This window comes from Ailuropoda melanoleuca, chromosome 6 (genome assembly GCF_002007445.2).
Source record: "Ailuropoda melanoleuca isolate Jingjing chromosome 6, ASM200744v2, whole genome shotgun sequence".
In the NCBI taxonomy this organism is placed as follows: domain Eukaryota; kingdom Metazoa; phylum Chordata; class Mammalia; order Carnivora; family Ursidae; genus Ailuropoda; species Ailuropoda melanoleuca.
In genome coordinates this window covers 90,068,850-90,082,849 of record NC_048223.1, presented here as the reverse complement: position 1 = coordinate 90,082,849, position 14,000 = coordinate 90,068,850, and the positions used below count along the sequence as shown (strand labels likewise).

The following is a 14,000-nucleotide window of genomic DNA, read 5'->3' as shown; positions in this document are numbered from 1 at the left end:
GAGCTTCTAATTTAATGTAATCCCATTTGTCTATTTTTGCTTTTGTTGGCTGTGATTTTGGTCTCCACATCAAAAAAAATTATTGCTCAGACCAATGTCAAGAAGCTTTTTTCCTATCTTCTTCTCTAGCAGTTTCATGGTTTCAGGTCTTATATTCAAGTCTTTACTCCATTTTGAGTTGATTTTTGTGTATGATGTGAGATCAGGGTCCAACTTCATTCTTCTGCATCCAGTTTTCCCAACACCGTTTACTGAAGAGACTACCCTTTCCTCATTTCAGCACTCTTGTCAAAGATTGGTTGACCTACGTAAGTGTGGACTTATTTCTGGGTTCTCTATGCTATTGCATTGGTCTTCATTTCTGTTTTTATGCCAGTACCATACTGTTTTGATTACCATAGTTTTGTAATGAGTTGTGAAATCAGCAAGTGTGATACCCCTAGCTTTGTTCTTTTTGCCCAAGATTGCTTTGGCTATTCAGGGTCTTTTGTGGTTCCATATGAATTTTAGGATTGTTTTCTATTTCCATAAGAAATGCCATTAACAATATTAATTGTTAGTATCTATGGACATAGGATGTTTTTCCGTTTATCTGTGTCTTTTAAAATTTTCTTCATCAATATTTTCATAATGTTCAGTATGAAGGTCTTTCAACTCTTTAAGTTATTTCCTATGCATTTTGTTCTGTTTCTTGCTATCATGAATGAGATTTTTTCTAAAAAAATTATCTTTTGGATAGTTTGTTGTTTGTGTAAAATACATTGATTTTGCATGTTTATTTTGTATTCTGCAACCTTATTGAATTTGTTTATTACTTATAATATGTTTATTGTTGTTTAGTCTTCAGAGTTTTCTTTGTATGATCATGTCATCTGCAAATAGAGATAAATTTATTTCTTCTTCTCCTCTATGGATGCCTTTTATTTCTGTTTCTTGTCTAATTTCTCTACCAGGAGTTTCAATATCATGTTTAAAATAAGTGGCAAGAGTAGACATCTTCGCCTTGTGCTAGATCCTGGAAGGAAAGCTTTCAGTTTGTTTCCCCCATTGATTATGAAGTTACCTAGAAGTTTTTCATATATGGTGTTAAGGTCCTTCTGTACTTATTTCATTGAGTTTTAATTGGGAAAGGGTGTTGGACTTTGTCAACTGCCTTTTCTGCATCTATTCAGATAATTATGTATTTTTTCTTTCATTATGTTTACATGTTATAACTTCAATTTCCATATATTGAACTATCCTTGAATCCCTGGGATAAATCCCACTTAGTCATGGTGTATGATCCTTTTAATGTGCGGCCAAATTCAGTTTGCTAGGATTTTATTAAGGATGTTTGCGTGTATGTTCATCAAGGATATTGGCCTGTAGTTCTTTCTTGTAGTGTCTTTGCCTAGTTTTGGTATCTGGAGATGTTGGCCTCATTAAATGAGTTTGGAAGTGTTCCTCTTCTATTTTTTTTTTTTTTGAAAGAGTTTAAGAAGCATTGGTGTTAATTCTTCTTTGAACGTTTGGTAGAACTCACCCATGCAGCCATAGGTCCTGGGTTTTTCTTTTTTGTTTTCCGGACAAAACAGGGAGCTCATCGTTAGACTTACAAGAAATTCTTAAGACATTTCTTAAAATTGAAATGAAAACTCATGAAAAAGCAATGTGGAAGCATAGGAAAGCATAAATCTCATAGGTAAAGGTAAATATATGGACATATACAGATTAATGTAACACTGTAAAGGTGTCTATTGACTTTTAGATTAGGGTGGGGAAAGTTGTTGGGGTACTCCTGTTCTTTTCCCCCGCAGAAGGAAGTCATGGCTAAGAGGATCTCTCATGGGTCTGCATGTAGCTGTACTTGGTGTAGCAGTCTCACCTGTGTCTAGACATGGGTGTGGGGGGCAGCTATGGAGCTGGGGCTTCAGGGGCTTGCATTTGGGAGGTGGGTGGCAGCTCTGGTCTGGGGTTGGGGTTCAGTGCACACCAGGGGCAGCTCTGGCTGGGGAAGGGGGTGTAAATCCATTTCTGTCCCCCTTCTCTCCAGCACCTAACATGCATGGCAAAATTCTTAAGAAATATCAATATTAAAGAAGAGCTGGTTGAAATGTAGAAATCTAAAGTAATGTAAATGTCTTCCAGTAACGGATTAATCAAATAATTTTTGATACATGCAAACAAATAATCACTAGGCATTCATAAAAAATCAGGCTAGCCTTGATGAAGTGGGTGGGAAGATGCCCACAGTCTAGCAGTAAGTGAAAAGAGTGATTATAGCACAGCTGTGGAAGGAGGTCATCACTGTGCATTGGGACGGTGTAGGGAGTTTTGTCCAGGTTGGGCAGAAGTCAGGGTGAAGAGGGGTGCAGTATGACCTCCTCCCCCCAAACAAGTATGGGTTAAAAGTGGAGTTCCTTTTGAATGACAGATCATTATCCAGTGATGGTCCAAGGACATGTTGGTATACCAAATTTGTTAATTAGGTGATTTCAAGGTTTTTATCTTTATTTTTGTTTCTTGGCTACAGAAAATGCAGTGGTGAACATTTTACTACCTATTGCTTTTGAATATCTGTTTAATTATTTTCTTGTGAATTTATTCCCGGGACAGTGATGGCTAAATTAAAGGTATTTAATAAAAATCTCTGTGACTGTAGATTGGCATTGCCAAAGCGTGTTACATTGTAGAAATTTGAGCTCTGTTTTTATTCTGGAAACATAAATGTGTATTGGTGAGCCACTTATTTGCTGGAGAAATCACTATGTCTGGTAGATGAAGGCTCACCCTGCAAACTGAAGAAGTCTTTGGTTTAGGTCTTTCCCTAACCTCTCTCAAACCTTCAGGGATTCAATTACCTGTCCTTTGACGCCCCCTTCTGGGAGATGTACTCACTAGCCCGTGTGGCCTCTCCCAGGGGAGACTCAGGGCTGAGCTGGGCTGAGGTAAGGGGCGCCCTTAGGGTAGGGTCACTTCCATATTGCCGTTAGTTATTTTCTTACAACAAAGCTATTCCTACCACTTCTTTCTCACATCCCGCCCATCACCCAGTCCATTAAAAGCCTCTTTCAGCTTTTTTCTGTGCATGGGATAAAGTGCAGCCCTGGCATGGCACACAGGCCGGTTCATGCTCTGTCTCGGTCCTGCCTCTCCAGCCTTCTCCAGGCTTCTCCCTGCAATTAACCCTTTCTTCAAGTTCCAACTCAAATATCATCTCCCTAAGGAAATCTTCAACTCTTCTCCAGACAGAAAGTGTTCCTTGCTGGGCACCAGCGTACCCTGTTCATGCCACCAAGCCAGAAGTGTTCACAGATCATGCCAGTGTGCAATGCTGTCCCCTCCACTCATCCCCACCCTATGAGCTGACCCCATGTCATACTCACATTCCTTAACGAGGTCCTCGCACACTGTGGGGACTCCAGAAATATTTGTTGGATGAATTAATGTGCTTTGTGAGTATAGAGTCTGGAGGCTCAGTAATTGAGGGAGGACATTGGAGGAAGATGTATTTACTTTGTGTATCTGACCCCACCCAACCCCTGGAGCTGGCAGGATGAACTCTGAGGTAGGGAGACGGACAGTGTGACCTCCTGCGGTTCTGAGATGCTTCAGATCAGGCTCTGAGGGAAGGTGGGTCCCTGAAACTGGTTAATTGTAGGAAGCGAGTGTCATGTGATGTCATCTCAGGAATGCAATTAAGGCTCGGTTGGTGGTTGGTCGTGCTCCTGGAGAACCTGTGAAGAGTCACTGCCGTAATTAGAAGCACCAAGGATGGGCAGGATGTAGGACCTGGTGGTTGGGTCCCTGCTTGCACCAATACCTCCTGCCTGAGCGCTGGGGAATCTCTAGGACAAACCATAGGCCAGCACTGTGGATTCAGAGCAACCTCGTCCCAACACCACAGGTCAGCGCTTCTTCTGAGAGTAGTGGAGGTGGGGGGAGAGTGCTGAGTCTGTGCAGATCTAAGAAAGCGGAGGTGGGCGGCTCACCTGTTTTTGAGAATGTGTGCTGTGCATGGATGTCCCAATAGGGTAATTGTGGTCCCCCAGTTGGTTCGAATCTAGCTCCAGGTGGATCATTTGTGTGATTTTGGGAAATTTACTTAACCTCTCTGGATTTCATTTCTTCCTCAGGAAAATGGGGAGATAATGTCTACCTTATAAGGTCACTATGAGGATTACATTGCATTACATTTATACTCTGTATAAAAGGCTTTATCCAGTGCTCGGCTGGCTCCGTAAGAGTCAGAACCAGCAGTTGCTATGATTCTTACGTGTACAGAACTTGGAGGAGACTGCTGAGCTGATAGGGTAACCTGCCTCCTGAAAACAGGGACCTCATCTCTGCAGGATGTGGGGAGGAGGAGGTGGGGGCATCAGCACTTCATCTGTGTGCAGAGCACTGGGGCTGGTGCTGTGGGGCGACCACAAGAGGCTGTAGGTGCCCCTGCTTGCCCCAAAGCTGGCCGGCCCAACTCAGGACTGCAGGGACCGTGTGAATGGCAAGTAGACTCCTTTAGAGGGTCATGCAGCAAGGCAGTGGTCAGGACAAGGGTGGGCAGCCTTGTGTTGTCTGTACATTCGACTGAAAAAGGAAAACAGCACTTGAGCAGGATTGGGGTTTCTGGGTGGCTCAGTTATTTCCATACTACGTTTGTGGTACGAAGTAGTCCAGTAGTCGGGATCTTGACTTCTCAAGGGTTTAAAAGTATTTCCTTTGCAAAGTGCTGTCTTGCACCAAGGAGTCTGGATTCTTCTTATTCTTGATTTCTGGTGACTCTTAGGTTGAGAGTAGGGTCTAGGAGCAGAGAGCACAGCTCCTGTCCTCGGGAAGCCCATGGTCTCCGGGAAGGGCCGGAGCCCTGTCCAGAGCACTCACAGCAAAGCGTCTTGCAGGGCAGGGCCTCTGAGCCATGTTTGCAAGGGTTCAGATGGAGTGTAGGGAGGGGACCTGAGACAAGGTGCGGGAAGGTGGGCTGAACGAGAGGGCAGAAGGTTCTTGGAGGAAGCGCCCATCTGCTGTGGGTTGGCCTAGCCAAGGTGCTGCTCTCCCCTCAGCTTCACCACTGTCCCCAGGTGCTCCAGTGACACATCTGGAGTTGCTTCCTGTCCCGGCCAGGGCCCAGCCGCCATGACACACACGCCAGTGGAGGAATCCCTCTTCCAAATCATCCGCTGCTACTGTCAGTATGCGGCCCGGGAGGGGGATGTGGAGACACTGTCCCTGGAGGAGTTGAAGGCTCTGCTTCTGGACAATGTACCCTGCTTCATGGAGAGCCTGGTGTGTGGGGTCTGGGGTCAGGTGGGGGTGAAGTACAGGGTGGGTTGTGGGGTTGGAAGCGAGTGGTGAGGGTGTAGGTACGGGGAGCTATCTCCCAAGAGAATTCCTACTTAGGTGAGGAGGGGAGAGGGAGTTGGGACAGGGGGGTCTGTGGCAGAGGGAGGGTGGATCTGGCCCAGCTTTATTTCTCCTCCTTTCCTCTCCTGAAACTCCCTGCCGGGCCCCACTGCAGCCCCAGTGTAGCTAATCCCTGAGACTTAGTCCTGACTCCAACCTGTTTATTCCTCTGCTCCTCCTGTTTCCTGAGAGAATAGGTCCTAAGTCTTCCCTCTACCCTCAGCCCAGTTCAGTCAGCGATCCTGCCCCAAGCCTACCCTTTTAGCCCCAGACCCCTTCTTCTGGGACCAGTACAAGCCTTCTTATCACCGTGCCTGGGTGAGGACAGTTTGGGCAGAAGCCAGGTGGGTAGGACAGGCAGTGTCCCCTTCTAGCTGCCGCCTGAAGGGCTAAGAGAGGTTCTTGGACCAGTTTGGGAGCTCAGAAACCGCCTCAGGCCTGCACATCTTCTCCATTATCAGGCCCTATAATTACCAGGCACCTCGGGGACTGCAAGGCTGGCAGAAATGTCTGGGGTGCTGCCCTCTGCCCTCCATGAGGGGTCTCTGGACCATGACCTCCAGAGGGCTTCAGGTCCGTGCCCTGACCGGAGGCCACCCCCTTCCAGGAGCACCCCTCCTTCGCCTGGCCCGTCCCCTTACCTACCTTCGGGCAACATCAGAGGACAGCCTTGTCCTTAGCTTATTGGAGTGTCGTCTTGAGGGTGACAGAGGGGACCAGGGTGACTTTCTTTTCAGGGTCAATCACCTATAGCGTGGGGCTAGGCAAGGATGGCTAGACCCTGCTCCTTGGGGCTCACAGCCCCGCCCGGGGAACAGGGCCCTCAGGGACGGACAGCGGGCACAGGGCAGACAGATAGCAGCCTGGGCCAGGGGGGCTGAGCTGAGGGGAGCTAGGGAGAGCCAGCCCACGCAGGAAGCCCCAGGGTCTCAGATAAACCAGTTTTGCGGAGGAGATAAGATCAGGCGAATTAATGGTGGTGGGCAGTGGGGGGAAACAGATGTTGCAAACCGGCCCACGGGGATGAGGGCCACCCTCCAGGAGGCCCCCAGCTGCTGACCACGCAGCAACTTTCTTCCCCGGGGGCTTTCAGAGGACTCCAGTCTGGGTCCCCACACCCATCCGCCAAATCCTGCCGAAACCGGCTCTGAGGCCCTGCCTGGGGCTCCTGCCATGACCCTGCCCGTGCGTTCTCCTCCCTGGGCTGCATGCTGACCGCTGTCTTCCTTCTGGCTGTCCCTTCCATCTCAAGTGTTTTTGTTCCTCCCCTATAGCATCCCTTACCCTCGGCCCTCCCGGTCACCTGCTCTGGGACATGCGGGACGGCGCCAGGGCCCATGACCTTGTCTCTCCCCTCCTTCTGCACTTTGCACAGGTGCCGCAGGCTTGGTGCCACAAACAATCCCCTGGGCAGCACAGCATGCAGACATCAGTCCCACTCCTTGGTGTCCCTGCAACAGTACTGGGGATGCAGGCCAGAGGGGCAAGTGGGCTGTGCCCTGGGCAGCTGCCGGTGTGAAAGACGGGGTGCAGCCTTCCGTCCGGAAGCCCCTGGGCCAGGCTGTCACTGCTGGCTAGCTCTCAGGACAGCTGGGAAGACAGGCTTAAGCAGCCACCAGTGGTGGACAGATGTGTCAGGAGGCACCAGGCCACTCCGCGCTGCTGGAGCAGCGGGCCAGCGGTGCCCAGGCCGCACAGTCTGCCCACGCAGCCCCGGGTCTAGCTGTAGGTGTACCCGCCACATCTCCCCCTCGGAGCCTGATTCTGCCCCGTGCGGTGTCCTGGCCTCTGCCTGAGGGAGTGGCTGTGTCCTGCAAGGTGGTGGAGGCCTGGCCACGGGCTGTGGGGTTGGGGGCCTGGGCAGGTGACCGACCCCCTCCCCCCCTCAGGGCCGGAAGGAGCCCTACTACATCTCGGAGCTGTTCCGGGCTGCAGACAAGAACAAGGACAACCAGATCGGCTTCGACGAGTTCCTGTTGGTGCTGGGCCGGCTGCTGACGCACTACCACCTGCTGCACCGCCGGCAGCTGTGTGCCCGCTACTGCACCCGGCACAGCCTGCACTAGGGGCCTCCGTCCGCACCTGCCCCTGCGCGGCTGCAGGGCTCTGGGCACACGCGTGTGCAACGCACAGCCGTGAGGGAAGAGAATAAAGCAATCCCACAGATGTGCTGGGAATTCCTTATTCATGGTTCTGGGTATCTGCTGAGGGTCCAGAGAGGAGCTTTGCTGCTCCTTGGCTCACCCAGTCCAGCCCCTGTCTGGGGGGGGACACGGCCCCTGGCCTCCGGGAGCCCCAGTCTGAGGGGGCGTCTCTTCTCTTGGGGAACCGGCTCTCTGACACGGAAGACGGGCCTCACCTGTGATGTTCTGACCGCTCAGGCCGTGCACGTGCACGACGCGACGGGGGCCGGGAGGACAAATGCGCGCCAGACAGGGGCCCACGCTGAGGAGAGCCGAGCAATCAGTGTACAAAGTATACAAAGGAGGCTTGGGCCTGAGGCCCCGGCAGGGTCGCGTGTGTCATTGGCGTGGGCTGGCTGGTGTCAGAGCCGGTCTGAGAGCAAAGGTTGTGAGGTGCACTTTGCACACGCTGAGTCAGGGCCAAGGGCAACATTCTGGCCTGTGTGGTGAAGAGGGATGGGTGGAGCCGAGGCTACTGTCAATCAGGGAGGGCTTCCGGGAGGGGAGAAGGGTTGGGTCTGGGGTTTACTAATAGAGGCTGATGAGGGCATTACTCCCCTTGGGGCTACTGTGACTCACCATCCGAGCCCTCCTGTGGTCTCTGACCCCTCCCAGCAGGGACCCGCCCCTGCCCGTCTCCATCTCTGTGTTTGTTTTTCTCTCTCTCCCTGGGAGCCCAGGAATCTGATGCGGCATCTCTCTGGGTCAGTCTTCTCTGCCTTTAGGCCCTGGTAGAGCCCATCGCGGTGGGTGTCTTCTCAGAGGGTTGTCTGGGAACCCACGCCCTGAGTGTATTGTGATAGCGATGAAGGGTTTTCCAAGAACAATGGTCAATCATCACTGCCCCTATGCCAATGACCTGGGGGGGGGTCATTTACAGGACTTGGTTTGGTTCCCTCCTGCAGCTGGGTCTGAGTGCCACAGGAGGGGCAGTGCCCTGTGGTCTGAACCGGGGCCTTTGTTTCTGACCAGTGAGGCTCTGAAGCACCATGTTGCCCCCCCTGCTCCCTGGGCCTGGCCTGCCACTGGCACCCCTTGCACATTTGCCAACCTGCCAGTGCTTGACGCTCCGTGCCATCTCCCGCTGGACCTTCCTGCAAGCTCCATGGGTCGGCACTGCTCCTTGGAGGTGCGTGTCCTGCTGCACCTGTGGGTTGGGCCTTGTGTGTTGGAATCCGATTCCCCAGTCTGCACTGCTTCCTCTGGGCCTCTCAGTCATGACCAGAGGCATGGACGGCCAGGCGAGCCAGGCTACCTACTTCCCCAGGCCCAGGCGAAGAGTCCTCCTGCCTGTCTCACTGGACTGCTGGGTTCCACAGACCCCGAGTGCTAAGGGTGCGGCTCAGCCTAGATCTCCTGCCCCTTCCTGGGGTGGGGGCGGGGGTTCCTACACTGGCTCTGCTGCTGTGTCCTCATTTCCTTAGCCTCAGGCACGGGCTTGGTTGGGCTATTGGGACACACACCCAGGCCTGAACTCCTTCCTGTAAGGTTCCGCTCCCCCTGGGTTGCCCCATGTCCGTCGGTCTGATTACAGGCTCTGCCTGTTCCCTGATGGGCTTACCCAATTCCTGACACCTTCCTCTGCCAGGTTGCTCAGCCTGGTTGCTGCTCTCCCTGAAGCCCCCGGGCTGTTGGTCCGGGGGGAGCAACTCTGGGGTAACTTTCAGGGTCTCGCTGGTCAGTAAGTTCCACTGATAAGCACGTGATGCTAGGAGGAAGTCGTGGCTATGTCTGCCTTGGGTCTGCCCCACTGGATCTGGGGCATGGTGTTCTTAATTTCTGGATAAAGAAAGCTGTCTCCACTGGGAGTGTTCTCAGGGGACTGACTTCAAGGGAGGCATCTCTCTCTCACTCTCTTTTTATTTTTATTTTTTTAAAAAGATTTTATTTATTTATTTGACAGAGACAGCCGGTGAGAGAGGGAACACAAGCAGGGGGAGTGGGAGAGGAAGAAGCAGGCTCCTAGCAGAGGAGCCCAATGCAGGGCTCGATCCCAGAACGCCGGGATCACGCCCTGAGCTGAAGGCAGATGCTTAACAACTGAGCCACCCAGGCACCCCTCTCACTCTCTTTTCAAAGGATTTTATTTATTTGTCAAAGAGAGAGAGAGAGAGCACGAGTGGAGGTGGGGTTAGCAGCAGAGGGAGAGTCAGGCTTCCCACTGAGCAGGGAGCCTGATGCGGGATTCGGTCCCGGGACCCTGGGATCATGACCTGAGCTGAAGGCAGATGCTTAACTGACTGAGTGATCCAGGCATCCTGAGGGAGGCATCTCTTGAAGGGTCAGGGGTCTGGGATGACGTCATCTGCATCAACCTCGTCCTCACCCCCATTGAGACAGGTCGGCAGGAGCCCCATCCCAGGCTGATGAACAAATCCTAAGGAGAGTCTCAGAAAAGCCACTTTGCTGTGTCTCTCTGTGGGCCTCAGTCCCTCATCTGTAAAATGGGGATTATGACAACACGTACCTCACGGGTTATAGTGAGTACTAAGCGGGTTGACATAGGTACAGTGCTTACAACAGTTCCTGGCACATGGTGGAAGCCCGATCGATGTTGGTTTGCTGCTATTTGTTCTTATTACTGATCGTTGCTGTTACTGTGTCTGCCAGGCACTGTGCTGGGTCTTGGGGAGGCAGAGGTGGAAAGTCCAGCCTGGGTCCTCGAGGGCTCACAGTCTGGCTGGACAGTCAGGCACTCACAGGGCAGTCGTCAGGATACACGCTCACCCAGTGCTCACTCGCTCAGGTACTCTGTACTGCCCTGAGTACTTCACACATTCTTTGTGTAAATTTTTTATTAAAGTATAATACATATTAAGAAAAGTTCACAAATCTTAAATATTTTTTTCATCTATTATTAATCCTTACAAGAACATATAAGGTAGATTCTATTTATTTTTTGGGTGGAAGCATTTAAAAAGTTTTAAATTTTTAATTGTGGCAAAAAATGTGTAACACAAAATCCACCATCTAAGTGCTCAGTTGTGTTAACTACATTCACACGGCTGTGCCACCGATCTCCAGGACTCTTTTCATCTTGCAACTGAAACCCTAACCCAACAGACACTAACTCTCCATTACCCCTCCCCCAGGCCTGACACCCACCATTCTCCTTTCTGTCTCTAGGAATTTGACTACCCTAGGGACCTCAAATAGTAGTTGTCTTTTGGTGACTGGTCTATTTCACGTAGCATGATGTCCTCAAGATTCATCTGTGTTGTAGCAAGTGTCAGAGTTTCCTTCCTTTTTAAAGGCTGATGATATTCCATTATGTGAATATACCACATTCTATTTATTCATTCATCCTTGGATGGACACTTGGGTTGTTTCTACATTTCAGCTACTGTGAATAATGCTGCAGTGAACGTGGATGTACAAATATCTATTTGAGACCCTGCTTTCAATTATTTTGGATATAGACCCAGAGGTGGAATTACTGGATCATGTAGTAATTGTTTCTGACTTTTTGAGGAACCATCACACTGTTTTCCAAAGCAGCTGCACCATTTTACATTCCCACCCACGGCGTACAAGCGTCCCAATTTCTGCTTTTCGTTGATAGTAGCCGATCTCAAGTGTCTGAGGTGATCACTCATTGTGGTTTTGACTTGATTTCCATAATAAGTAGTGATACGCAGCATCTTTTCATTTGCTTAATTGTATATCCTCTTTGGAGAAATGTCTATTCAAGTCCTTTGCCCATTTTTCGATTGGGGTAATTTTGTTGTTGCGTTGTAGGAGTTCTTCATATATTCTGGATGCTAGCCCCCTATCAGATGTATGATTTGCAAATATCTTCTCCCATTCTGTGGGGTGCAGGTAGACTCTATTTTTAATCTCTTCTGAATAATTGAGGTAACTAAGGCAAGGAGAAGGTAATTGGCCCAAAGTCACACAGCTATAAAGGTAATGATCTAATGAAGCCCAAAGGGCTGTGGAAACATGAAGGAGAGGGAAGCTAATCCCATCCCCTTCCCCCAGGAGGCCATGATGGCCTACACCCTGCAGAGGCACAGGGTAAATATCTGTTGAATGCAGGAGGGAAGCAGAGAGGAGAGTTTTCTCAGCAGAGTCACGTACTTGTCAGGCCACGTTCTGGCCCATGATGCTCTGGGCCCTGACACTTGTGCACTGGGAAACTCTGGGTGAACTGCTTCACCCTCCTGGGTGTCGCAGACTGGGTGGGTTCCGTGCACTGCCTTTCTGATAGGCACGTACGGAGACTCTCCGTGTTTTGTAACAATAGAGACGCACCACAAATCTTGAGCACTGGAAGCCAGTTAATCTGAGTGGTATCTTGTTGGGGGAAGGGAGTACCTGTTCCTCCTGAAATCCTGGGGGAATTGGCCACCTCCTCTTCTCCCCTTGGCCACAAAGCACTTCTGACTTCTCCAAAGAACCCCTTCTTCCCCAGCTGACCCCCACAGAGTTGGGTTCCTCTTCAGCCCAGGCTTCTGGGGTCAGAGGCACACACTCCCGCCAGGAAGGGCTGAAGGGTCCCTGCCGTGTTTATGCAGTGCCTCCTGCGTGCAGAGGGACCCCGAGCCAGCCTCCATGTCCCGGGGCACAGCGCACCCCCAGCTTCCAGAGCAAGAGAGCTGGGAAGGGGTGTGGGCTGCGGGAGAGAGCCTGATACAGCAGCACACGTCCCACAGAGTCCAACCACACACAAACAACAGCCATCGTAGAAATAGCCCAGCTTTCTCTACTAAAATCCAGCAGCTAGGACAAGTCTTCTTAACCTTTTAGGGGCCTTTGGACCCTCCAAGGATCTGATGAAAGCCGCGCAGGAATGTGCTTATTAACGCAAATGCTCAAAATGATGCTTTCAACTCAGCCCCGTTTCAGAGACGCACAGACAGGCTTCAGTGCGTGGGATTAGCAGGACTCAAGAGTGGGCATCCTGGCTGGTCAAGCCAGATCATGCCAGTGGCTCTCACCAAAGCAGCCTTCACCGTGGTCTCTGCCTGGTTTCTCCTTCTGGGCATTACTGCCTGGCAAACGCCTTCCTCCTTCCACCTTTCCTACCCCTCCATGTCCCATCAGAAATTTTCATTCTGTGCAGTGATTGCCCCATTCACCTGGTTGGGAAACCAGAGACTGTGGCAACTTGGGAAGGGAGGAGCTATCTCTGCACGACCTAGGGCCATGGCAGCTGGCCAAAGCCTGACTTGCTATAAAAGGGAGCCGACACTGAGCCCTGCATGTCCTCTGTCAACTCTGTTTCGGGGAGACCTGGTAAGTAGGACTGCCTGAGTCTGCCCCATGCTTTGGGGCTGGGCCCCCAGTGGGGAAGGCTGGAGGTAGAGCAGAGAGGGGACAGAAAGCTCAGGGAGGTCTGGAGCAAGATCCAGAGCTCCTGGAGGAAGTCGGTGAGACAGGGCTAAAGACAGAGCCGGGTCCTCTAGCACTGTTGTTTGGCTGAGGGCACAGGGAGAGTTGGCAGGCACTGTGTGTGTGTGGACGCTTCCCCTTCCACACCCCTTATCATCATAGCCTTCGGAAACCCATAGCCCATCGGAAGCCACCCACCGGGCTTAGCTCTTTGAATGGTGCAGGCCAGGACAAAGCCGTTACTTGGGGTAATGAGTATCCCTCCAGTCTTTACTCTGCTGGGGGCAGAGGCACCACCCCCATCCTGGGATTTCCAACGTGCCCCGTGTTCCAGGTGGGGCAGATCCTTGGGCACCATGCTGACGGAACTGGAGAGTGCCATGAACTCCCTCATTGATGTTTACCACAAGTACTCCCTGGAGAAGGGGAATTACCACGCCCTCTACAGGGATGACTTGAAGAAATTGTTAGAGACAGAGTGTCCTCGGTACATGAAGGTGAGGAGGGGCTGGGTGCGGTCGGGATTTTCTGCCTGGCTGATGAAGCCCTGGGTCCCTGGTCCCCCACACCACCCTGTGTAGACAGCTATGGCTCGGCTTTTGCCAAGGTCTTTACACTCCGGCTTCTTTCTCCTTCATCTGGACAGAAAAAGGATGCAGATACCTGGTTCAAAGAGTTGGACGTCAATAGTGATGGTGCAATTAACTTCGAGGAGTTCCTCATACTGGTGATAAAGGTGGGTGTGGCAGCCCACGAAGACATCCACAAAGAGTAGCAGAGCCCTGGGCCCTGGCGCTGTCCCTGCAGAATAATAAAGTAATTGATACCTCAGGCCTCTTGTGCTGTCTTGCCTTTATCTTGTGGAATGATGTTCCCAGGGCATGGAGGGAGGGCTGGAAAACCCAAAGAAATGAAAACAAGCCTCCATTGTCCCGGCTCCTGTCTCACAAACCCTTAATGCTTATCCTTCATCTGGTTTTCTCCCCACCTTTTCCTCAAACTAGTCCTGTCCTTCCAGTCCCATCGTCCGGAAGCATTGGTTCTAGGACTTATGGATTCTAAAAAGTCCGTGACATTGTAGCTGATGATTTTCCTACTTGTTCC

The 14,000-nt window shown here is 51.1% G+C and overlaps 2 protein-coding genes across 2 annotated transcripts; both read left to right on the top strand.

Moving 5' to 3' along the window:
• Positions 1-3,833: 3,833 nt before the first annotated feature.
• LOC100466742 (protein S100-A15A) lies at positions 3,834-7,545 on the top strand. Its single transcript, XM_034662852.1, has 3 exons — positions 3,834-3,886; positions 5,040-5,262; positions 7,269-7,545. Exons 2-3 carry the CDS (start codon positions 5,113-5,115, stop codon positions 7,443-7,445), a joined length of 327 nt encoding a protein of 108 aa, XP_034518743.1. The 5' UTR covers positions 3,834-3,886; positions 5,040-5,112; the 3' UTR covers positions 7,446-7,545.
• Positions 7,546-12,647: 5,102 nt separating this feature from the next.
• S100A8 (S100 calcium binding protein A8) lies at positions 12,648-13,727 on the top strand. The gene is made up of 3 exons (XM_002922516.4): positions 12,648-12,800; positions 13,231-13,393; positions 13,543-13,727. Exons 2-3 carry the CDS (start codon positions 13,253-13,255, stop codon positions 13,669-13,671), a joined length of 270 nt encoding a protein of 89 aa, XP_002922562.1. The 5' UTR covers positions 12,648-12,800; positions 13,231-13,252; the 3' UTR covers positions 13,672-13,727.
• The last annotated feature ends 273 nt before the right edge of the window (positions 13,728-14,000 follow it).